At 36.6% G+C, this 26782-nt stretch overlaps 2 protein-coding genes across 3 annotated transcripts in view; one reads left to right on the top strand and one right to left on the bottom strand.

The window, feature by feature from the left end:
• The window catches only part of LOC121735804, a 152241-nt gene extending 130587 nt beyond the window's left edge, over window positions 1–21654 (top strand). For both annotated transcript variants that reach the window (XM_042126765.1, XM_042126764.1), the window contains exons 9-12: window positions 8226–8379; window positions 19416–19730; window positions 19963–20549; window positions 21393–21654. In XM_042126765.1, coding sequence (XP_041982699.1) covers window positions 8226–8379; window positions 19416–19730; window positions 19963–20549; window positions 21393–21442 — 1106 coding nt within the window. In that variant the 3' untranslated portion in view covers window positions 21443–21654. The remainder of the gene's footprint in view (window positions 1–8225; window positions 8380–19415; window positions 19731–19962; window positions 20550–21392) is intronic.
• Window positions 21655–23128: 1474 nt separating this feature from the next.
• On the bottom strand, window positions 23129–26224 carry LOC121735803 (mediator of RNA polymerase II transcription subunit 24). The gene has a single exon (XM_042126763.1). The coding sequence runs from the start codon at window positions 26084–26086 to the stop codon at window positions 23144–23146; it is 2943 nt and encodes a 980-aa protein (XP_041982697.1). The 5' UTR covers window positions 26087–26224; the 3' UTR covers window positions 23129–23143.
• Between the last annotated feature and the right edge of the window lie 558 nt (window positions 26225–26782).

The following is a 26782-nucleotide window of genomic DNA, read 5'->3' as shown; positions in this document are numbered from 1 at the left end:
ATATAGCCGTTTCGTAAATGTAAAGACAAGGCAAAGGCAGTACATTCAACTTTTTAAACAGCGGCTTGCAACTGTCCAAATACCCTGCGCCGCATACAGATCTTACACATTTTTTTTGGACCTTAAATGCTCTAGTAGTATCGGTTGAATTGCCCCATAGTATAATTCCATACCGTAGAGTTGAGGACACATATCCGTGATAAGCAGTCAAGGCAGCTTGTTTCGATGCAATTTGTCTTAATCTATTGAGAGCGTAAACAAACCGGTCCAATTTTGTTACAATAGTGTCAATGTGAGCTTTCCAGTTAAGGTACTTGTCAATAGTTATTCCCAAAAATTTTGTCATATTAACCTCCTCTATTGAATTAGTTTTGTTGTTTATATTACAGGTGATGTCAATTTTATTTTCTTTTTTATTTATAGATTGAAATTTTATAAATTTTGTTTTCTCTATGTTAATATTTAAATTATTATTATACAACCATTTAACTATTTTGTTTAACTCTTTAATTGCGATAGTTTTTAGCATATTTTTATTTTTACATTTAATTATCAGTGTTGTGTCATCTGCAAACAGTATACACTCTTGGTCCGTAAAAATAGGTAGATCGTTAATGTATAAAAGGAATAACAAAGGCCCCAATACACTTCCTTGTGGAACGCCACAAGTATTAGTAAGGAAGTTAGAGGTATATGTTTTCTTGGAGTTATTTTCTATGACAGTTATTTCGACCCTTTGTTGGCGATTTTCAAGGTAACTTTCTATCCAATTTAAAGCTATTCCTCTTATTCCATATCTCTCAAGCTTCCGAAGAAGTAATTTCTTGTCAACACAATCGAATGCCTTGCTCATATCAAGAAATATAGCCAAGGCATGAATTCCTTTGTTTAGACTTTCAGAGATGCATCTAACTAAGTTAAAGCAGGCAAGGGCTGTAGAGCTATTTTTTCGAAAACCAAATTGTTCTTTGCTAAGCAAATTATTCAAAGAAATAAATGTCTGGATTTTATCTGATACGACTTTTTCAAATATCTTTGATATAATTGGTATGATGGATATAGGCCTGTAATTACCTAATAGGTCTGAAGGACCTTTTTTATGTAATGGCTTTACAATTGTAATTTTTAATGCGGAAGGAAAATGTCCTTGATTCATCGACAGATTTATAATATGTGCCAATGGTAAGGAAAGTTCTTTGGCACATTTTTTAATCACTCTTGTACATATTCCATCATGTCCTGTGGAGAACGAATTTTTTAGTTCTTTAATTTTTTTGAATATGTCATTTTCATTTACTGGAGTCAAATAAATAGATTTTGGGTTATTAGGTATATGATTAAATGAATTCGTATTATTAGAAATGTCAATTTTATTCAATTTAGATATGTCAATAAAAAAATTATTAAATTCATTACAAATTGTTGGGATGTCAGTAATTTTATTATCATTTAGTATTATTTCACGAATTCCTTTATTCATACTTTTATTTTGAGAATTATTTTTTATTACATTCCAAGTAGTTTTACAAGCATTCTTTGATTTTTTTATTAGACTAGTATTGATTGATTTTTGAGCAGCTAAAATACATTTTTTAAGAATTCTCGTGTAGTCCTTATAATGATTTTTTTTTACATTTCTATTAGATGAATCAAGTCTGTATTTTAAATATAATCGTCGTTTATTTATGCAACATTTTTTTATACCTTTCGTGAGCCAGGAATTTTTGATTGGCTTGTTAACTTTTTTTACGTTAATAATCGGGAAACAAAGGTCATAGAACAGCTTTATAATATCGTGAAATTTGTTAAATGCGCTTTCAGTATTATTGTCTTCTAAAACTTCTGCAAAAGATAAAGCAGACATACAGGATTGAAATTTATGTAGGTTCTCAGTATTCATATCTCTTTTTTTTTCAAACCAAACATTAGGTGTTTTTTTACATTTACCTATAATATCCAAGTTAAAAGTTATGCTCTGTCCAGTTTCATGGTCTGATAGACAAAGATAGTGAGTATTCGCTCCCACAATTCTTGATAAGTTACTAACAATTAAGTCGAGACAAGAATTTTTACGAGTAGGTTTAATAATGTGGTTCGTAAGATTATAATTAGACAAAATACCTATCAGATCTTTAGTATATTTGTTACATGTTAACAGATCAATATTCCAATCACCACATAATATAACATTTTTTTTATTTCTTCGTAATAAACGATTTAGGAGAGATTTTAAATTATTTAAAAAAATCATAGCATTGGAGTCAGGAGTTTTATATATACAAATTATTATTAAATTATATTGTAATATTTCAACAGCACAACATTCAAATATATATGGTATCGATTCTTTTATGTCAAGTATTTTAAAATCTAAGTTATTTTTCAATAAAATGCATGTACCTCCCCTCCGTTCATTTCTACAAAACGAGGACGCAACAGTATATCCTTTTATATTTAGGTTACTAATGGATCCTTTCTTTATGAAAGTTTCAGATAAGCAAATAATGTCTACGTCATCAAGTTCTTTTTGGAGATCACTAAGTGTCGCTTGGAAAAGATCTTGTTTGCTTAAGATACTTGCTATATTTTGGTGAAATAATGTAATATTTTTATTTGAGAAAAAGCTTATTATTATTATTTTCTTTCTTACTTGTATAATCAGAGGTATTTAAATTTTGTATCGTTCCGTTCGTTTTAATTTTGTTAAAATATGACAGCATTGTTTTCTGCTTTAAAGTTTTTATCTTTTTCGGTGATGAGATAGGCTTGTTAAGTATACAGTTATCGCCATTTTTGTTGTGATGTGAATGTCTTAAAGCTGTGTATTGTACGTTACTACATTTTAAAAACTGTCTGCTGTAAGAAAGTAAGTCTATTTCAACATGTAGTCTAAAGCTTAACATTTTTGTGAAACGGTTACGATTGTTTAAAAACATGTTACTCTTACTAAAATTAACACAGTAACAATTATTATAATTTTTTATAATAGAATTAATATTATTATTTAATAACATTTCATTAACATACGGATTAAATTGCACATTAATAACAAAAACGTTCTGATTTTTAAACATGTAGAGAATATTACATAAGTTTGATAGAAATTTATAAGGATTTGAGTCGTTACCTCCAAATGCCAAAATGACTATATCCTTTACATTAAGCGATGTCAATAATTTCTTACAAGAATCGAGAATTTCGGAACTCGGTGCATGAGGCTTAACTATGCTGGAGATATTGTATGTGTTGTCCTCTTTCCTTTGACGGTCGTAATACATTTGTGAGGCTAGTCCACGGGCTTGTTGGTCTCCAATTATGTATATTGTTTTTTTTGTGGTCCTTATTTCTGAAAAGTAACTTTTTTCTTTACTATGTTCTTTTAGGATAGATAATGGTTTCTGTTGAAGATCTTGCATGTTTCTGCAATGGGACGATAATAATATTTTATGGCTATAATTTTCAGATATTCTATCTGTCATGTTATTTTTCATATCGTTAAGAGGCGAGAATCGAGATATTTTCGTACGAATGCTATTTAGTTTCTGTAAATTTGGGGTGAGAGATTTTCGAGAGTAGTTATTTTTTACTGGAGTAATTGCAGTGCTCGTCAAATTCTTTAATAAATTAATTTGTCTATCCTTATCGCATATTATTTTCTTCAATTCTGTACACTCCATGTTTAGGTTCATGATTTCGTTATGAGCACTAATATTGTCAGATTCTAAGACTTCAATTTTTTGCAATAGTTGTGCAATCTCAGACATATTATTGCATTCATCGGTGTTGGGCATAGTTTTTGATGAAGTATTCATGTCTTCCGTGAGGCTTATAAAAGAGTCGTCTAAATTTACGTTGGATATGTCCATGTCCGAATTTCTTCGCTTAAGGGTGCGTGGTTTTCTAAATGTGATGTTCATACTATTATAATTATTATTGTCTTCCATAGTTTAGGTTGTTTTGAATATCCGATAGATGGCGTTTTACTCGTCACAGTTAATTTCTGTTTATGTTGTATTAGAATGAGAATTGTTTATAAAATAAGAATTTAATCTTATTCGTCAATCACAATGTAATAAGTAGAATATTGATTTTAAAATGTTCAAATAATTATAATATTGTAATGTTGGATTCGATCCTCGGTCTTATGGAAGTTTGAGCTTAATCTTCACGCTGTACCACTCGGCCGTTGAACCAGTAGCAGTGGTGACGAAATTTTAAATGTCTTATGTCACTGGTTGTTAGAGCGAGATAGAGCAAAGGATTGATAGAAGTCACCGTTGATGTTTTGAAGTAGCTCTTTATACTCTACCCTTTTTTGGTAACAATTATAAAAATATTGTTCACTTTTGCAGATTTACTTTAAAATCACTTATTATCAGTTTATAATGGATTATTGTTCACTTCAGATTTGAGATACAAAATTGTTTGATTTTAAATTTATCCTTATTTTCTATGGTTTAATTTTATGGCCAAGTTAGTTACGAAACACTTTCACGAAATGTTTTTGCTTTTTATGAAATACACACTGAATTGTTTTATGAGATAACGTTCACAGGTGGCTATGGTAATACACTTAGTACTTTAGTAGAGTTCACAAGTTGAATTAGGCACTGTTTATATTTTTAAATAATTTTCTTTACGGAGCTAATGTTTACACGACAAATGACAGCTGTCAACGAACGAACAATTGTATATTGTCAGCCATTTTGATTGCTGTTAATGTCTTTTCTCACGACACCACTCGGGTCCCCTGATTTATTTGACGCGGTAGATACAAATATTAGAATTTATTGATATATTTCTAACAATTTCCTTATCAACCGTTTTTCACTATCAAAAGTGTTGAATTTTTTATATTATCAATAATTCTTGCCATTCAATCATTAGTAAATTCGATGTCAGAATAAAATATACGCTTATTTTATCCTGACATCGTACCGTTTCCGACATTACGCATGTAAAAAAAACAGTAAGGGTCCATTATTAATTAATTTCTCTGATAGTACCGCCAGAGAAGTTGATTCCTAAGCAGATGGCGGATCCAAGTAATTTGGTCGCGTGACATCAAATCCATCCGACCGATCACAGCTAACATTGACTTGACATAAGCCGACCACATAAGGTTGGTCCGTCAACTGCCTAGAAATCAATTTCCTCGATGGTACATACACAACTCTGTCAGTGTTTAAAAGAAAGCTAATTAAAGATCTCTAGCGTTGATATAATATATTATATACAGCTTAAATATATTACTTCCAACTACTCCAAACACAGCACCGTAATAATTATTATACATTTAAATCATTTTACTCATTCAAACTCATTACGTCATCAGATGTCTATGTCGATTGTATATTTCATTCTCTGTTGATTTACTAGACCGCTGGTCCATACAATTTTCATATTTTAATACCAAGTAACGCGGCAAACGTAATTAGAGCAATATATTAGCATAACATCAAAACGTGTCCTCATTGTCTATATCGGGTTTGTTTTGTTTCCCATCGTTAAAATCGATTTAATCTATACATCTATACATACATACATATACATACATACATACATACATACATACATACATACATACATACATACATACATACATACATACATACATATATACATACATACATACATACATACATACATACATACATACATACATACATACATATAAATAAAATTGGAGTGTCTGTTCGTAATATTGAAAGAACCGTTTTTTACTACATGCATAAGAAAGTTTAATAATAATAATACTCGTAATAACTCCTACACCGGTTTCGGTGACGGTGGCCGGTTTCATTGAAACCAGGCCAGCTACGCAGGAGTAATTTTATAGTGCCCAAGTGTGTGCGCAGTACACAAGAGCACTCTCTATTCATTTACTCTCATAACCCAGTGGGACGGAAGACCGACACGACCGGCGAGAGATCAGGCGCAGGACCGACTTTTTACATGCCCATCCGACGCATGGATCATCTTACTTGTCAGACAATCAGGTGATCAGCCTGCATTGTCCTAACCAAACTTGGAAATAACATGTTTCCAACGCGGGAATCGAACCCACAACCTCCGAGTCAAGAGCCGCGCTCTGTACCACTAGACCACGGAGGCGTTATAATAAAATATATAAGAAAGTTTATAGGGTACAGATACCAAAACAACATTTTTTACAATTTTTGTCTGTATGTCTGTCTGTCTGTCTGTCTGTTTGTTCCGGCTAATCTCTGAAACGGCTGGAGCGATTTTGACAGGACTTTTTTAGGCACGTAGCTGATGTAGTAAGGAATAACTTAGGCTACTTTTTAACCGACTTCCGAAAAGGAGGAGGATATATTTCAGTTTTTTTATAATGGTTCGCGGACTTCTCCGGCATTTGTGGACCGATTTCCAAAATCCTTTTGTTGTGGAATGAGATGTAGCTCAAATTTGATAACATGATCATAAAAGTGGTGATCTGATGATGCAAGCCATGAGAAATCGATGGGACTCCTTGAAATTTATATGGAAACACATAGTAATTTTACGCTTTTCTGAAGGATTTTAAGCTTAAACTACCAAAAAATAAGAATTTGCGCCGAAGTATACCCTGGTTCCGAATTTATATGGTTCCAACAATTTACGTAAATGCACTGACGTATATTTAGAACAAATCAACATTATAGCGTCGGTTCCTTATATTTTTATATTAATACCCATATCCACACAAATACTATTAATACAGGGCGTCTGTCTGTTACCACTAACGCCCAATCCGCTGAAATTTGGTATAGAGATACTTTGAGTCCCGAGAAAGGACATACTAGGACACTTTTTATCCCGGGAAAATGTAAAAATGTACGGTTCCCGCGCGATTAACGATTTTTGGCGCAACGGAGTCGCGGGCCTCATGAGTCTCATCTAATGTAAAATCCATTTTTTATTCAAGCCAACTTTGTTAAAAAATAGTTAAAGAAATTAACAAAAACACATAATGACAAATAACAATGTTTATTTTACTGGTAACGGAAAATTAAATTTTCTAAACAGTAATTAAAACTACACTTTAACACTTCTTAATTAGTATTTACTTAAGTTTCACAAATTGTGACTCTATATCTCTATTTCAAAGTTGAAAATCGCCTACGCCGCTTGAGTATCATTAAAACCGGCTAATCCATTTATTAGCTCCGATCTAGCAGCTATTATAAATCGTTATTGATTAAGTCTAGACTCAGATACGTCTAGCCGCTAATTACTGTCAATACTAGTAATTGTCTAACAATAGGTGCTTATTAGGTCCTGACTAAGTACTATAATCTAGGGTTACGGTCTAAACACTTTATTTAGTAAGTTATTAAGGCAAGAATTTAGTTGTGTAGGTTTTAAGTAGATAAACCTGACAATTAATAGCTTGCTTCTAGATTAAAACTTACTAACCTCTCAAACCACAAGATTCGCATGCGACCGCGATAACAATAGAATAACAATAGATTTCCAAGAATCCGCGATCGAGGGTTTAGCCTGTTACTAATAAAAATATGTATCGATAAATTATAAAGCTCTATTTTTATCTTATTTTAGCCATGGAAATCACTTAACCGACCTTCATACGGAAAATAGAAGTCCATACAATCCAAACTTACCCTGAACCAATTATATCTTTTACTGAATAAACACAATTAACCTTTTCAATTACATTTTAACCTTTATCTTAATGTTAAGTGCAAAAAACATATACTCATCATGAGGTCATAGTTATATATAGAACAGGATATAGTGGAGAAAAACCCGGATACAACTGCATTATTCATTTGTATACAATTGAAATACAAGAGCTTTAAGGTATGACACTAAAGCTCTTGTACCTCTATTAGGACACCTTAAAAAGTGATGAAACACTGCAACAGACTAAAACTGAATGTGTATTTTCAATTTCTTTGGTTAGAAAGAAAAAGGGATTTCAAACATGTATATTTTAGTCTATTATCTGACTTACAACTTCAATTATATTTTTTTACTTAGAAAATACCATAAGATACCAAAGACATAAGATCTTAACATTTTAAAACCATTTACGCACTTGTCTTACCGAAGGTACTTTTTACTAAGTATGTTACCACTTGCTATGCAAAATAATACGCAAACACTATAATTAAACTCATAATATCACTCTTACACCAACAAGCAAGCTCAATTTCTTCCTTGGCTTTTACCAATTCACTTACCCAACTCTTCCTCCACAGTAACGCAGTCGGAGCAGGAGCGGTCCTGCATAGCGCTGTTGCGGCTGCAGCGGCGCTGCGGACAGTTTATGTGGGTGCACGCTGTCCTGCAGCTGAAAGACAACCTGGAGAACTCCCAGCGACCAGTCATCGTGTGCACCAACCAGGTGTTAAGGTAAGAAAGACTAAAGAGGCCACTAATAGAGTAACAGCCAGGGGCAGCAAGACCTTAGTTATTTTAAAAAACTTAAAGTTTTTCTGTACAAGCCTTAATACCTCGATCGTGGGAATCGAAGACACAATAGATTTTCAATTGATATTCGGCAGCCGGGTGCCGCTTGGGGATTGATGGGGTATAAACATTCAGCAACTATGGTGTTTGGGTTACTTTGATAGGGTGGTAAGACTGACGAATCAACTGTAAGTATCCGGCAATGGAAGACGAGATTCTTATAATAGTCATATCGAAAAAAATAATACGAATAGAGCTTTATACTTCGACGAAAGTTAGGTAGACCTATAACCACTTGATACCTCCTAAAGTAACTGCAATCCAAACTCCACAGTCGCTGGTCGTTCTTAGAGGACATGTGCAGAAAAACCTTCAGCTTATATAAAGTGACGAAGGTTGGCTGCCTCTGACTCTCTAAAGCTAACAATAAGATTCCAAATGAGAGTCCCCAATATTTTGATCCATTCAGGCAAGACAAATGTGAACGTCACATAGGACATAGAGATATAAGGTCAGCCAAAATTATAAACGTTCACACAAATAATGAACTTTAACAAAATAAAAAATCATTCTGATTTCTGACTAAGCAAATAATATGTTAACTAAGAATGGTCTCCAGACTATAAAAACATAATTGACTCGTAGGATTACATCGAATGCGTATGATTTACATGGCAAAACAATTACGTGTTTACGTCTTATTCAGTCCGGCCATTAGCTTTCGTAAATCGCCGGTAATCGTTCCCAGGGCCTACGTAGGGCCAGGCCAATATATCACAGGATATAAGGCCTGGAATCACTTTATCTTCAGAGACGATTATCTAAAACACACGTCAAATCGTTATTAATGTTGCTATCTTCATGGGGAAATGATGGCTCTTTCGTAGGTTTGTGATGGGCCTTGCTTTAGATATAGGTAAGACTTTGGTTGCTCGGTAAAGCTGGAGGGATCAGTACAATATATGTGACAATATTTACTAATAAAGTGTAACTGTCTAATCGCGATCAGCCAATCACGACCCACTTAGTCCCTGATCTACCAATTGTGTACCCGCACTCACCCCGCTCACTCCTCACCCCACCAAAGAGACCCAAAATTAAACATTGCGCATTTTCCCGTCATTTTTGTTAAGCGATCTTATAGTTTTTTTTTTTTGTTTTTTTTAAAGGGATTTTTGTACAGAAAGTTTATACGTGGGAGAGCCATGCTTCGGCGCGAATGGGCCGGCTCGACCGGATAAATACCACGTTCTCACAGAAAACCGGCGTGAAACAGCGCTTGCGCTGTGTTTCGCCGAGTGAGTGAGTTTACCGGAGGCCCAATCCCCTACCCTATTCCCTTTCCTACCCTCCCCTATTCCCTTCCCTTCCCATCCCTACCCTCCCCTATTACCCTATTCCCTCTTCAAAGGCCGGCAACGCACCTGCAGCTCTTCTGATGCTGCGAGTGTCCATGGGCGACGGAAGTTGCTTTCCATCAGGTGACCCGTTTGCTCGTTTGCCCCCTTATTTCATAAAAAAAAAAAAAAAAAAAAAAAGAAAGACGATGTCAATCCCATCGTACCTTATACTAAATATAACAATTTATAAATATTATGCCGAATTATAGCTAAAATTATATAGCATTCTAGCAGCATCAGAAGAAGGCTCTGCTAAAATGCTATGGAATATGCCAATATTACATTTGAATAATTTAAAATCAAGAATCAGCTTTTCCCTTAAGTTTGCGTTCCGGGAACACTCCATCAAGCGGTGGTAGATAACATCCCGCACACCACATTCCTCACAGTTGGGCGACTCCACTTTCTTCATTAAAAATCCAAAACTGTTACAAGGGATGTGCCCGGATCGCAATCTACATGCAGTGACTATTTGCTGCCTACTTAAATTAGAAACTGAGAACCATGGTATACGAAGAGGCTCACACTGAATGGTTTTATACCATATACCCTTGTGTTTAGATCGCTCATCGAAGTATTCTTTAAAAGAAGCAAAACATTTTAATTTATATTTATAATAAATTTCAGAATAGCTAGGCAAAAGACTCACCTCTTCACCCTCCACCGTAGCTCTTTTTGATAATTTGTCAGCCTCTTCGTTTCCACACAGACCAATGTGGGATGGTATCCATTGAAGAACTATATTTTTACCTTCTCTATTGGCTTGGCAGAGATTATTTAATATATTATAAGCTAAAGCTACACAATATCTGTCACTAGAAGTACATCGCAAGATATGAAGAAGGGCACTTTGACTGTCTGTTAAAATCAATACATTACAAACATCAAGGCTTATGGCGTAAGATAATGCCTGTGAAATAGCGAACAATTCAGCGGACATTATAGAAATAAACTTATTTTTAATTTGATTAATTTTATAAGTATGACTGTTTGGGTCAAAAAAAGCAGTACCGAGACTATTTGAAGATTTAGATCCATCCGTATAAATTGTGTAATATCCATTAAATTTGTGTCGTAACTCATTAATGATTTCATATCTAAGAATGGTGTGATCCAAGAATTGCGATTTCGACCCTTGTAAACTATCTAATTTACTAAAAATATAATTTTTCAAATTTAAGCTGGATACCCATGAACTTAATTTAAACATTTCTAAAGGATATGAAGAAGATACAGTATCAAATTTCATTTCATCGTTACTTAAAGCCAACAATGGTTTCTTTTTATTCAACCAAAATCTATGTGACCTATAGTTTTTATTTTTAGTTTTACCCATAACCGTTAAGAACGTTATAATTGTAAATGTTAAGAAAGAGAAACCATTTAGAAGAGGTTTTGTAGCAACGCTAACGAACAAAAACATCTATTAATGCCACAACTGTAGCAGTAAACAACTATCGTTTATTTAATTTAGCGCATCATAAAACATTAATGGCGGAGGTATCTTTAGTGCAATGAGATCAGTGTAACGGTGAGGAGAATAAATATTGGTGAGGTGTGATTTATGCGGTTCGGGCGATGCGATCGGCTTGAAATATGCCTGCAGAGGACTATTGTTGTGATGTGAGAACGGTGTTTAACAAGCGGCGAGCTTGATCGATGGTGTGCTATGGAATTCGCTAGGGATGGGGTAGGGTTAGCGCATAAGTTGGGAGTGTTGCTTAAAAATGGGGAATTTTTGCCAAATTATCCCGCTAGATGTCGCGATTACGTCCGCTTCGTTAGTGAATGGTTGTTTTGATGACGTAACACCGGCGTGACAAAATATGATAACATTTGAGTTGTTGTATGTATGGATATAAATATAGCGCTCTTGTCACAAAATCTTTCCCATGTCTTGCTAATTTTTATCCCAAAAACTACTTTTTGGGATAAAAATTACCAAAAAAAAAAAAATTTGCAGCGAAATACCTTAGGTGTGCATTTTGAGGAATATTTTTTTTACCCAATTACATCCTAATGGAACACCATAGTGTTTTATTAGAATGAAACTAACTTCACTTCTATCTTATCTGATAAGAAATAACAAAATTTGTTTTTATTTATGTGTAACTGCAACGTAACTTAATGGTGTGGACCTCTTCATTAGTAAAACATATTTTAAGCAAGTACCTACCTATACTTTCTCATAACCTTAGCCTAAGTTAATTTTCCACATAATGCCATACTAGCTATTTGACCGAGCTTTGCTCGGTATTCGATATAACACGAATAAAATGACATATTCTAAAAATGATTCCTAGCTAGATCGATTTATCGCCTCCGAAACCCCCTATATACTAAAATTTTATGAAAATCGTTGGAGCCGATTCCGAGATTCCAATTATATAAATTTATATACTTACAAGAATTGCTCGTTTAAAGATATAAGATAAGATTTAGGATACTTACCTAAATAGTGACGAATGCTGAATGTACAACATAAAATCCGAATGGTTATACAATTATAGTACCTAATATATCCGATTTATCCAAATAATATAATAAATACCTCCGAATATGCGCTATTACGAAATCCACCGCTCTTTGGTCCAACAATATTGTTGAGCGAAAACGCGCTAAAAACACAAAGATTTCGCGCGCAAGATAAACCTCGCTTTATTTTCATCCAGAATAAATAGCGCGCTGATTATACGCTCTTATATTAAATATAATAAGCTTAAACAAAGATTAGTATTTATGACATGTAAGGCTTAGCTTGAGAAAATTGAGATGCTTTCTTGGAAGACCTCGCTGTATTTTAATGGAGTGTTTGTTACATGCTACAGTTGTTTTATGTTCCTAGAAGATCAGGACGTAAGATTTTTTAGTAGAGTAGGTTTAAGTTTTTTAGGTTTCGTTTTAAAATGCGAGGGACAATCATACTTTTTCGTTTTATAATCTACATCACGTAACGCGACCACCACCACCTTTTAGGTCTGCCATCTGCCAAGGAATCAACTGCCCTGATAGTACCACTATCAGAGCAGTTGATTCCTATAGATAGATGGTAATAAGTAGGTATTTGGTCTCGTTACGTCAAACCCATCCGACACAATAAATCAAAATTAACATTGAATTTACATCGGACGAAATGACGTTGGTCTGTCAACTGCCTATTGATAAATTTCATCGATGGTACAAATTATATTACTCTAAAGTGTGCCAAATATAGGTGAGAATTCTACAAACATTACCCAGCGACTCGATCGCAACTTAAATGCAACTCTACCGTTCATACAAATATATGAGCCATTCTGACTCATACAAGCCCGGGGCAGTATCATTAATTGAATAGATAATTCGGTACAAGCTCATTATGACTAAGACTGGAATTAATCGTTGAGCTACTAAATCTGAGTTAAGACGAGGACAAAGGGCAGGCCCTAGGGCTATCGTCGTTAGCTTTATCTTACAGCACTACTAGAAACTAAGATTTCAGAAGTAAGTATATGGCACGGCGTATATTTGAGAGAAAGATAGAAGAAATGTAATGTTAAAGGTATCTATCTACGTTTGATGCATTCATCAAAGTATATCAAAATAACCCCAAATATAGCGCTATTTATTTAACCACGTTTTTGCCTGAAAATCCATTTTTTTATGAAATAAGGGGGCAAACGAGCATATGGGTCACCTGATGGAAAACAACTTCCGTCGCCCATGGACACTCGCAGCATCAGAAGAGCTGCATGTGCGTTGCCGGCCTTTTAAGAGGGAATAGGGTAATAGGGGAGGGTAGGGAAGGGAAGGGAATAGGGGAGGGTAGGAAAGGGAATAGGGTAGGGGATTGGGCCTCCGGCAAACTCACTCACTCAGCGAAACACAGCGCAAGCGCTGTTTCACGCCGGTTTTCAGTGAGAACGTGGTATTTATCCGGTCGAGCCGGCCCATTCGTGCCGAAGCATGGCTCTCCCACGTATAAATTAACAATCCATATTTTATTCATCCATACTTACTAATATTATAAATGCGAAAGTGTGTCTGTCTGTCTGTTACCTCTTCACGCCCAAACCGCTGGACCGATTTTGCTGAAATTTGGCATGGAGATACTTTGAGTCCCGGGAAAGGACATAGGATACTTTTTATCCCGAAAGAATGTACGGTTCCCACGCGATAAACGAGTTTTGGCGCAACGGAGTTGCGGGCGTCATCTAGTCTATTATAGTCTCAAAATCTTCGTATCAAAGGGGTTTTTGCAATTGCTTGGTGGGTTTTTTTAACAGAGTGAAATCTAGTAGATTACCCGATGGTCTTCAAAATCTTTTATCGTACCTATCTATTATTTGAAAACCTGTGACATAATTTAACTTTTATTACGAAATTGTCTTTGTTCCTCGTGAGATTTTCATATAAAAAGGCGGTTATCACGTTGAACACAAAACATGACCTTCTTTAAAGGGATTGTACGATAGAGAAGTAAAAAAACACATGACGGTAGAACGAGAAATTGTCAACATGGACGCCGCCTACGTCAAGATTTATTCGCCGGGTCCGGGGATACAAATTGGAGTACGAACGTTCCATTAACTTGGCCACGGACGTCTGCCGAACTGGATACGATTGTTCCGAGTGCTCATTAATCATTAATAAAATATGAGAATATGAGTGGATCAACATTTTAAAACATAACTGCCGCACTCAGAGACGAATATTAATCACATAAGTGTAATTAAATGAAGATTTTGACATAAGCCTCTTCGTCTTCTTCTTCTTTTTTAATCGCTAGCTCCGTGAGTTGCCAATGTCAGAGTGGTTTAGAAAGACTTTGTTCTATAATGCAGGTCTGGTAAAGCAACAAGGGTACAGTTACGTGAATTATAATTTAAAAATTGATTTACCTAAAACAAAAACAAGTGTTAGTAAAGACATGTACCGCGTCTTTATTTAATCTGTCACACTCTTTATTAAATTAAAAAGAAAGTTAAATCGTCATTACTTAAATTTCTCTGAGTGCGGCCATAAGAGCGATTATTCATTTTCCCCCTTATAACTTGAACAAACCTTCTAACTAACCTACTTTATCATCCAGCTACTATATTTAGTTAATAGTTAGGTATATATAGAATCCTTCTTTTTTGGTTTCAAATAATTTTCCCGATCATAAGCGCGAAAATATCACTCAGATTAGGATCCCACTTCTAAGTATCATCATGTCGTATGCATAATTTGCTGCGAAAAACCTAGATGTCTAGAGGTATTTTGAGACGACTCACCGATTTTTTTTAAACCGGCTAGTCTGGACCGGCAAAAAGCATTCTCTCTATTCTTAAAAAAAAGGCGGTGTCGACTTTATACTCATGGGTTATATTACCCGTTGGGTAATATACATAAGTAATAGTTAAGTATCCAAAAATCCTCCGTCTCAATTCAAGTCATAAAACACTAAATAAATTGAAAGACGCGACTATCCAGTAACACATACAGCCGTGGCAATGCATAACAACTAACAAGACGCTTATTATACTGATGTATTGAAATTTCAATTATATACCAGCCTGATCCAACTGCAATGTTTACATCTCCTCTCGAAAATTATGACTTCATTTGCTTGTTTCATTATAGGTATAGCGTGTTGCTTTTGATGTGGAGTATTATTGAAAATTCTTTAGTAAGTATGTTGATTGATATGCCAGAAAAATTGAGAGATAAAGGAAGGAAGAAAAGAAAGCCAACATTTTGAGCAGTCCTGTCCCAAGGACTTACAAACCACTTAAATAATGTCACAAAGTAGAAGTAGAACATAATAGTATATATGTCGCAGCCGACTGGTTTAAATAGCCGTTCAATCAAACAGCTAGCCCTTTGACTGAACAACGCCATTCAATCACACGGCTATACGTCGTTTAGCCGACTTGTTGACTACAACGTTCAACACTACAGCTAGACGACGCTTAGCCAAACGTTTTTTTTTTTTTTTTGGCAGGGGGCTGCGCCCCCCGAGCCCCCCTTTTATTTGACGGCGGTCGCCGGCTGCTGCCGCAGCACGCTCGCTGCGCTCGCTCGGCTCCCTCGCTTTGTGGTCTAAGTTCTAACCTAACCAACTTTTGGACTTTTTGGATTGTGTTTGTTTTTGTTTTGACGGGGGGCTGTGCCCCCAGAACCCCCCTTTCGGGGGAGGCTGCGTCCATCCATTTCATAATCTCGTAATTTCTCCTCGAATATTTGTTGAAATTTTAATTCACTCGTATGTACCTCCACAATTTTTGTCTCTTTAATAACACTTGTAACTTTTATTAACTACTTTCTTTCCGAAAAACAACCACAAACACCAACAAACACCTGCTAGTTGACGCCATATTGTAAATAAAACGCACCTAGTGCCGCAGCGGTGCGCGCTGAACTACATCAATTAGACGGCGGCTTTTGAATCAGCTGTAGTGTTGAACGTTTTGAGCTAGCTGTTTGATTGAACGGCAATTTAAATCAGTCGGCTGCGACATATATACGTGGGAGAGCCATGCTTCGGCACGAATGGGCCGGCTCGACCGAAGAAATACCACGTTCTCACAGAAAACCGGCGTGAAACAGCGCTTGCGCTGTGTTTCGCCGAGTTAATGAGTTTACCGGAGGCCCAATCCCCTACCCTATTCCCTTCCCTACCCTCCCCTATTACCCTATTCCCTCTTAAAAGGCCGGCAACGCACCTGTAGCTCTTCTGATGCTGCGAGTGTCCATGGGCGACGGAAGTTGCTTTCCATCAGGTGACCCGTTTGCTCGTTTGCACCCTTATCACATAAAAAAAAAGAATTATGTTCAAATTATTACGAGTGCACTGATGAAAATTCTAATGCGAATAATAATAACTTTTGACTCGTTTCAAGATTTTTTGACTCGAATTTTGTACAATTTGAAGTGCTCCGAATTTTTCCCTTGTTGACGTGGCCTTCCCGATTCGGAATCTCATAATCGGCGAGACTTAGCAGTTACCACGGTAGCGTCTTTACGCAAGATGAGTCACGTAGCTGAAAATTAAAGGTTATTAGTAAAAACCCAACCACGTACCTAATGATCCACGTTCAGGGTCATACGTGTTAGTACTGTCGTGGAAAAGCTGGTTATTTTGAATCTTATCGCCTAGGTAATAAGCGTGGTAACTGCGCCTTCCCACTTATCTGCTCTAGGCGAATGCTAAGCGATTTGTCGCCGTCCACCACATATCTAAACTTTGATGTACACTCGGGTCGAAAAACGTCGTGTTGGAAAATATTTATTTCGCGTACAATAATTCAGGTTTTCCGTCTTGTGGAGGGATTCCTGTGTAATGTGTCAGACAGATCCTGGACATCCCTCCGTATACGGCAGACGGCTGAAGGCAAACCGCAGGTAGTTTTAGTGGGTAAGCCCGGCGCTTCTCGCCGAGAGTCCCACATACCCCCGGGGTGCTTCAGCTTAACTGAGGCACATCCCTAACCCGGGGCACCCGTTAAGGGTTTCCCCGACGCACCAAGAAAAGGTTTTCCGTCTTGTTTTTTGGATAAAAGATAAGAATTTTATAAGAAGACTATGCGAGCTAACGTAACATAACATAACTTCGACTATGACCAAGAAGTTTTGAAATTTGAGAACGAAGTACCTAAATATTATTTATAACAAGCATGAAAATTCTATGACCTTATATTTCCTCATCTAATACAATGTCTACAGTCCAAAACCTTTCCACAGCAAAAGAATATGACTTTTGCTGTTATTAAGAGGTTCAGAATATTATATTGAACGTCTGCGTTAAAAGAAAATTCGTAGATACTAGTGACGTATCAAATCGATTAAATTACATTTTTTTTACCAATTTTACCGTTATCAAATGGCCCAACGTTACAACTTGTACATACAGTATATTGTTGGCTATATTTTAAATAATTCATCAATTTCTGTATCCGTAGGTCTGGCGATACATTACCTTAACTTATAACCTCAAAATGACAGACGATTGATCGCTCGCCACGTGGTTATTGTCAGAAACATCGTCGTAGATTTATGTAGACGATGTATTTTCAATTTTTTTATTAACTTGTGTATAAAATTATAATTTACTATATTGAAAATTAAAAATAGCGTGTGATGGAATGCGAGTTAAAAAGTAACATAGTAAAATATTGCCGAGATTAACGTAATACTTAATAGTTCCTGAAACACAATTATATCGTCTGACTGTGATATTCTAATACAATTTTATTAGACTATACCAATGATATTGTACTTATACAGATATGTTACGTCCATACTATTTTCCGGCTTAAATCTCTTCCGAACAATTTTCAAATTCAAAATTGCAGACATTGACAAATTTGACAGATGAGTGAAACAAAAGATACGAAAAACCATTTACGTAAAAGAGACAGTTCTATTTTTAAACGTCGAATCGTATCGCTGTCTCTTTCTTCGCCTGAGCTATGACGAAAATTCGATTTTTTCCAGATTGTTCGAAAAATAATTGAAAATGTAAATAATCGAGGTATTTATTGCAATCAAGACATGTGGTAAGAGATTCCATGTGTTTTGTTTACTTTCGAGTCATAATTGGTACATTTTGTACATTAAAACTGCAGGCTTGTAAAAGAAACAACGTACCGTATCTACTTAAATTAAAAAATATATAATTTCCTTACGAATTTCCACGCGAATGTACTTACTCCAGGACTCAGTCCAACTATGTGACATTTTCCCTCCAAAAGGTTGTCTCAAAAGTTACGGAAAGGTTACATTACGAATTTAATGCCTTACCAATTGCTGACGATAATACCATTGTAGGTTTGTTTTGTTTTTATTGTTTGGTAGATATTACTAGGTACTTAGGTCTTAGTGCTTAGAAGGTATACCTGTAGATACTTTATTAGGCAAGACGTGTAAGTTATTAGAACTATTGTTCAGTATTTATTTCATTTAATTTATCTACTATCTACTTGTAAATGTTATCTTTGGATTAAAATACCTCGAGACGTAATAAAAGTATTTCCCAGTGTAGCTGCTCACTCGCGCTTTTAAATATAGAATCTTAAGCATAAACTTAACAATTCCTTCATATCAAGATTTCACAGATAAGCGAAACCCAATATTAGCAAATAACATGCCCCTTAATGCATATGTCTTATCCACCATGTTTATTGTAATTTCATTACACATCAATACAAATAATTTCTCCACACGTCCGCATCTTAGTACTTAATATAAACATTAAACTTTAGTGCTCATTTTCCGCGCTTACTAATGGCTAAAGCGTGTACTGGAATAGGGTTGACGTTTGAAAATGGAATGTTTTTACTTTTTTTTGTGGACAGTTTTTATGGGTCAATCTGGCTTTAATACGATTGTGGACAATTAGGTACTTTGTATCAATTAGATGCTTTAGATTCACCGCATTTTTAACTAAGTGCCTATTAACCTATACACTTTTTTACTTAATTATAACATCACCAACTACGTACGCATCTTGTTTTTAAATAAAGAGAGGGATACACACTATACGCGTTAGGATACGTTTAAGATCAGCTAAGGTGAAACAAGCTATTGATGATTTTAACTAATATTTTTTGTCCCCAGTGAACAAGAGGCAGCAGTTATGAAGGCGAATCCTTGGCTTTACCACTACTACGCCGTCCAATCGAAGCTACACTACGGCTTGGCTTACGAAGCGGCGACACGGATGTATGGACCTCCAGCGCCGGATGTCCCAGTGTACCCCATGCAGTACCCACCGACGCCTCCGTGTATAAACGGAAACCAGCCTGTGATGATGCCCAACTCCCTGCAGACCCATGTTCCTCATGTGCCAGCTCATCTCACCCCTATACATTACGCGTACGAGAGGACGGACAACGGCCCAGTAGACTATTCGGTCTCCCTTCAAGAGAACAGGTGAGTAGAATGTTGACTTTTTATTGGATATTTCGGATATTTAAGGAAATAGAGACTTCGCGTTCTCGTAAATTGCTTTATTATTTGTGATGCTTTTAATATTCCCGCCAAAATTAAAAGCTGTAAAATTTCATACGTTTCTAAAAGCAATTTCCAAGAATTTAATGATGCCAAGTAATATCTATCTCGAGTGAGAATATTCTAGAGTTTTAACAACAGACTTTCCTACCAGGTACCACCATATCAGAACCGATGACACCAGATTGCAGTCCAATGCGAAGAGAAAAGGAAAACACGAGGACAAAGCACCTGTACCAAATTTATCACCGCGTTTCACATCCACGGGCGAAACGTTAGTCGCAGTAGCCTCCTCCATCGCGAGTCGAAGGCCGGGGTCTAAGAACTTCAATATCACAGAAACAGAGATGATCGATCAGTGGAATCCTAGTCCAACGTGGTCCGAATCGGCCCTACAGAAAGTTCCTGATGTCTGTCACCAAGACTTGAGTCCATACGTGACGACCACACCACCCACCCCTTCGGGTACGCCATCGGCGTACACGCAGAACTATAGTCATACGTTCGTGTTCGACTGGTCCCCAGAGCAGTACGTACCTCATACTAACAATAGGTGTAGCACAGTAACCACGGAAAGTTCCTATCAGCAAACCTGGAATCGAAGTCAGAGGACCTTCGCCAACACTGACAGTTCCACTGACGAGAATAGCAATCCTAATAGAATAATTCTACCGTTAAGAGTCAGCAGAACTCCGCCGGAACACATCGCTAGGGATGGTGAATCACATAGAAGAACCATGGGTAAGCACCCCCCGCCCCCCCCCCAATTAAAAACAAATTTATAAATTTGTATTGGTACATACGCAAGTTTTTTATTATAATGAGATTCAGACTTCGGTTACACTTAACACGCATCTCATATCGTGCTCCACGTTCAGACGGTTTCTTGCCTTTTTTTAAATGTTACCAGAGTTGAGAACCGCTCTCGCATTTACAAGTGGTAGCTAACGGTACCAAAATTTTCAGATCTCTGTCTGCAATGATACCCCCGCGGGGGTAATTACCCCTAGGTTGGTAACCACTGGTTTAAAGAAATCGCGAAATGTTTTAATACTCAATCACATGATAGATTGATCCCCAAATAAATACAAATTAATTAAGTATACCGTGGCCGCCCAGAAAGAGATTGTTGCTAGTATAAACGAGCAACAACAGTCTTTCTCCGGACGGCCAATGTCCAAGTGTTTAGTTTCAAGTTCAAAGTGTCAGTTAAGTTCATACTAGAAAATCTACGTATTCACATATTATTATGTATTTAGGCCGGTATAAATAGTCAGTACTCAAGATGCATCTCGGTCTCAAGACGCGGTTCGGCTCTATGATTGGTCCAAATTTTGACAGCCAACCAATCACAGAGCCTGAACCGTGTCTTGAGACCGAGATGCATCTTGAGTACTGACTATTTATACCGGCCTTAGTCTCCACGATTAAACTATCATAGTCTTAACCAGACCAGTAGCTAAGGCCGGTTTTTTTCCCTTTCGAAAACAAAACCGGCCTTAGTGTCCCGCCCCGTGTATAGTTGGAGACCCGAGATGGTGGGTCTCAACTTTTCACAAACTTAAATTGATTAATTTGTTTCAGAATGTCCGCATCCCGACTCACCGGACGCTAAGAAGCCCGCATTATTATAGTTAAGTCTTGTTACCTATTCTATGTTAAATATTTAATTAGTAGACATAAGAAAGAATCTGGAACTCTTCTGTGATCATCTGTCTATATTTTTAGAATATTTATCGTTTATTTAGTAATGATATTCAATTATTTTAAAACTGTACAAATAAAATGCTCATATAAAATATGGGTTATTCGTAAATTGTATATTATGTAAATATTGTAAGATAATGAGTAGAAATTATAGGATTGAGTAGAATAATTGTTAGGTATGTATTATTACATTAAACTGTTACAGAAATCCGTCCAGTTGTACTTTGTAGTATAACTTTATGATTAGATTTTTCCTGTTTGTAGTAGATAGCTCGATGAGTCAATTTAGCCCTATCAGTATAAGGGCCTGTTTTACAATCTGGCACGTGAGGGCCCGGCCACAGGCCACAGCACAGCGCTGCGGCGTCGTATCGCAAAAACAGCCATTGCTCAGCAATGTAGGGCTTTGCTTTGCGACGCTGCAATATCCTAAGTGATTAATAACTTATCCGAAAATGTTTTTATTAGAAATATTGTTTCGAATTAAGTACATACATTCAATGTATCGTTCATTATACAGTGTGTTAGTGTAAATGTTACGCTCAAAGACCGAAAACGCTCAGTGAGCGAAAAAATGGCTCACAACGCGTTGTGGTTACAGTGAAACGGCCACGACGCGTTCTGGTAATCACAGAAATACCACAAAGCGAAATTCGTGTCGTGGCTGACGTGCTATTCGACAACAACGCGTTCTGGTAATCGAGTAAAGCCATGACGCGTTCTGAGCATTTAAAAACAGCCACGACGCGAATTCGTGTTTTTTTTTTTATGAGATAAGGGGGCAAACGAGCAAACGGGTCACCTGATGGAAAGCAACTTCAGTCGCCCATGGACACTCGCAGCATCAGAAGAGCTGCAGGTGCATTGCCAGCCTTTTAAGAGGGAATAGGGAAGGGTAGGGATGGGAAGGGAAGGGAATAGGGTAGGGTAGGGAATTGGGGATTGGGCCTCCGGTAAACTCACTCACTCGGCGAAACACAGCGCAAGCGCTGTTTCACGCCGGTTTTTTGTGAGAACGTGGTATTTATCCGGTCGAGCCGGCCCATTCGTGCCGAAGCATGGCTCTCCGAAATTCGCGTCGTGGCCGTTTCACTATTACCACGCGTTGTGAGCCATTTTTTCGCTCACTGAGCGTTTTCGGTCTTTGAGCGTAACATAAACACCGTTATCCTTGAAACCATCAAATCAGCCCGTCAAAATGAACAACGTTTTCTATGAGAACAACGCTGGGAACTCAAAAAATCCGTCTTCATACCCATATAAATTGCCGATTCGGGCATCCATGAAGACAGATTTTTTGAGTTCCCAGCATGATTGTTCTCATAGAAAAAGTTGTTCATTTTGACGGGCTCATTTGATGTTTCAAGGATAACGGTGTTTACACTAACATTTTGTAGATAAAGGTCTTTCTATAACAATTTGGAATTATACACCTATAGCAACAACCTATAGTTAAAAAATACAGATGTTACGATTAAATCTACGTTGTTTTGGATTTTGATGGAAATAAATGAAAAAATAAACTCTTAAATAAAACTGTAGTTTTATTACATTTGCATTTTAAATATAATATTAACATAATATATATTTTATTAAGACTTTATAAAACTTACAACTGTTTAAATAAATTAAATTAAAGCCAGAAGCCTCATATTTCTTAACAGGCAAAGGTCTCTAGCAGTATCTTTTCTACCATATACAGTCGAGAGGTCATACAATCTTAAAATTAAACCAATGTTGAAATTATCAGGTAATGCCTTTATGAGGGTAGACACAATTTCACTTGGCATTTTCTGTAATACTGCTTGAGCTCTGTCCTGGCCACACTGAACCACATACAACAAAAACTCGAATATAAACTTAGTTTGTGCAGTTACATCGCCATTTTTTCCAGCCAACTGTGTGAAACACTTGTACAAGACCTCCAGAGCCGATTGCAACGGCTCTCTGACCACAACACCAGAGCTTTGTCCTTGAGAATAGTACATTGTAGCATCAGATGTGTTATCATTCAATCTTCTCACTTTATTAGCAGCACACATCACTTCCATGTCTTCAGAATCATCTATTCTCCTCTTTCTACTGCTGTGCACTTTATTAGACATACTATATTCGAGGGCTGCGTAAATACTGTAGACAGCCAATTTCGCAAGAGTCGCCGATTGGGGCTCAACTAGTTCTTCGCATAGTTTAGAATTGTACAGATATTGAGGAAGGACATTCAATATCAGTGCTAGAGTACACTTTTCTATGTCCAAATGGAACATAGCAAGCACTATGTCGACTGAGCGATCCAAGTCTTGTTGGCAGCGGAATTTCAAGGTCTCATTAACTAAATTAGTTACGAACCAAACTGGTCCTCCAGTGTTAAGAAGGCTTTCTACCACATTGGTAGCATCTATGTGTAAGTATCCTCTGAGTTTAATATCTTGCCACACTGCCTGCAGCTGCTCCAATATCGGCTGGCGAGAAATGATGCTGTATGGTAAAGTTATATTTTTGGACTTCGGTACTGTTTGAGGGTGTGTTTCATATTGCAATTTTCGAATTATTTGAAACATTAACAGTGTACGCTCTTTAAAATTATCGATCTGCGCTAATTCTACATCACTTGGTGGCGTCAAAAACTGCTGGATCATATTCACTGGCTTGAACAAAGCGTCCTGATGAACCACATTGATGTAGGATGCGAGCCAGACTGACGCGCAAACTGCTAGTGATGCCATTTTCTGCCTTAATGAGTCCAACATCCTTTTAACATCGGCTGCCAAAATTGCACCTTGTTCCCATGCAAACAAGATTTCTTTGATAACTCCACTGACATTATTGCACAAATCATGAGGCTTTAAGTTTGTATTTTTAAAATCGAAATCTAATGCACCGAGATGGTGGATAAAAATGTCTACCAACTGCTGATCACATCTTTGTAAGATTGTGTCTGGGGACTTGTGAACTCCTTTGTGTATCATACACTCCCTTACCCACTTTTCAAAGAAAGAATCGCCATTTTCATCTAAAACAGTTTCCTTTCCATAGTCCTGTACTATTGAGCACAGCAGTAAAAATGTGATATCAAACACATAAACCTTGGATTGGGAAGCGCCCTTTTCACTAGCAGCAATCAAAGCATATTCATTAAACTTGATCAGCCTTGTTACAAACTGTTTTAATTTTCCTTCCACCGTTGCAACGGCTAGCACCATATCGAGGGTAGTGCCTCCACTCACCATCGAACACAGCATGGCATACAGATCTTGTGTTTTATGAAAATCTCCACCTAATGTCTTAAGAGTACCAGCCAAAACAGGTTCAGCTTGAGTTATAAATCCTGGCACGGATCCCTGAAGTCCGGCTGGTTCAAGTTTCTGTAACTTTATATCCCTGCTTTCCCTTTTCTGATTAAAATATGCCAAATGAGTTTCCGACACAACATTCAATTTGACTAAATTTTCTAGCAATGAAGTAACGCAGTTGCAAGAATTTTTAGCGTCCACAATATCCAACAGTGACGTTGATTGTAAGAGGATTTCAAATGCTTCTACAACTTCAATGGAATATTCACTATCTTTGCCTGTAGTACCACACATATTGTGAATATACTGGATGATTTTAGGCAGTTTCAAAAAAGTGAAAGCGGCCCACAGTGATTGCTTCGATGCCTCCTTGCTGACATCATTGAGAGAGATAAAAGAACCTCGTATGAGTTCACAGTAAAATCTAGGTAACGGATAGCATTTAATTCTCTGAACCACTAAAAGTTGATTAATGATATGCTGCATATCTGCACCAGGGTTGGATAACAGATCAATCGCTATTATAGCTTGTAAACAATGAGTAATTGGCTCAGGTTTGGTATTCAATGGAGCTATTTTATCAATATCTAAAGTGCAGAGCTTTTGTAATGTTTCATGTATAGTCCCTGGTGCTTTAAATTGTGTATTCATTAACATGTAAGCACTGATCTCTTGACACTTCTTTGTGACAGAACTATACTCCTCTGGGTCATTCTGCTTAGCCAAATAAAACATAGCAATAAGAAAATCTGCATTCACTATGGAGTGTAGAAGTGTTGTCGATTTCTCCAAAATGTCCTGACTCTGAATGGGATTTGACGATGGATATTTACTCAAGGAGTAGTAAAATACCTGCAGCAGCCACAGAATTATAGATGACACTGCATACGCCAAGATATCTTCCTCCATCTTGCTTCGACATGTTATGTTATCGAGAAAGCCTTCTAAGAACTCCAACAAGCTCAATATACAATGTGGCTTGTGAAAAGCATCAAACTTTGCTATTCTCTGGAGAACTGCTGCGTAGGATACTAAGTGTGAAGCTAAGGAATGTTTCAAATATGATATAACTAGCTGGTTAGCACCGCAGCCCACCATTGCCTGCTGTAGAATACAGTCAGCGAGATTATACAGATCCCCGCTGACTCCTCTTGGTAGTATTGTTTTGATGTTGATTCCCCATTGGATATCAGTCCATCTTTCACGCCAAGCTTTCAGTATAAGAGCCTTTAGCGAACTTGTCTTACTGGTGATTTGTGATGCATCCATGTTTACCATCTTTCCAGAAATTCGTTCGGGCACATGGAATATATTTGCAATAAATTAAATAAAACTACTGAGTTCACTTATGAATTACTACACTTTTTACTTGCTTTTTATTGATAACTTTGGTATAGAAACAATATTCCGATCCAAAGCAAATGCAAACTTGACAAAATTTGACAAATTGTTATTTGACAATTGACACTCGGATTTTTGACATATTATAATTTTTTCTGTACTGCAAAATTTATAACTAATTAATTGGAGTTTTTGGGAGAATATGAAAGAGTGATGTTGTGTTTTTATATTATTTTCCTAAAATTGTGTTATCTGGGTTTTTAATGTGTAATATTGGTAGGATATTAACCATTAAATATTCGTTATCGTGCACAAGTGTGGGAAAGTGATATAGTAACCAGAAACGTGCTCTTTTGTGTTCCCTCCAAAACTCCATCAAAAGTTTCAGTAAAGCGTCCTACCACTTTACTGAATCAACCGACTTGACTTCTTGACTGTATTGACTTTATACTTAGACTTTGACTAGACTTTGGACCTGACTGACCTGACGATTATATATAAAAAATTGTATTAAAGAATATTGTTTTCCCGCCATAATATTATACTCGACACTGGCCATGGTTATAGCCCAAGTGCCATTATATGAAAAAAAAAAAAAAAAAAAAAAAACTAATTAATTGTCAAAATCAAGTA

Source organism: Aricia agestis, chromosome 18 (genome assembly GCF_905147365.1).
Source record: "Aricia agestis chromosome 18, ilAriAges1.1, whole genome shotgun sequence".
NCBI classification, from domain to species: Eukaryota; Metazoa; Arthropoda; class Insecta; order Lepidoptera; family Lycaenidae; genus Aricia; species Aricia agestis.
Note: the sequence above shows the minus strand (reverse complement) of the source record. Positions and strands in the feature narration are given on the sequence as shown.

Bases quoted from the DNA above. Each gene is read 5' to 3' on its own strand.
- LOC121735803 (XM_042126763.1), bottom strand. From the start codon at position 26,086: ATGGTAAACATGGATGCATCACAAATCACCAGTAAGACAAGTTCGCTA.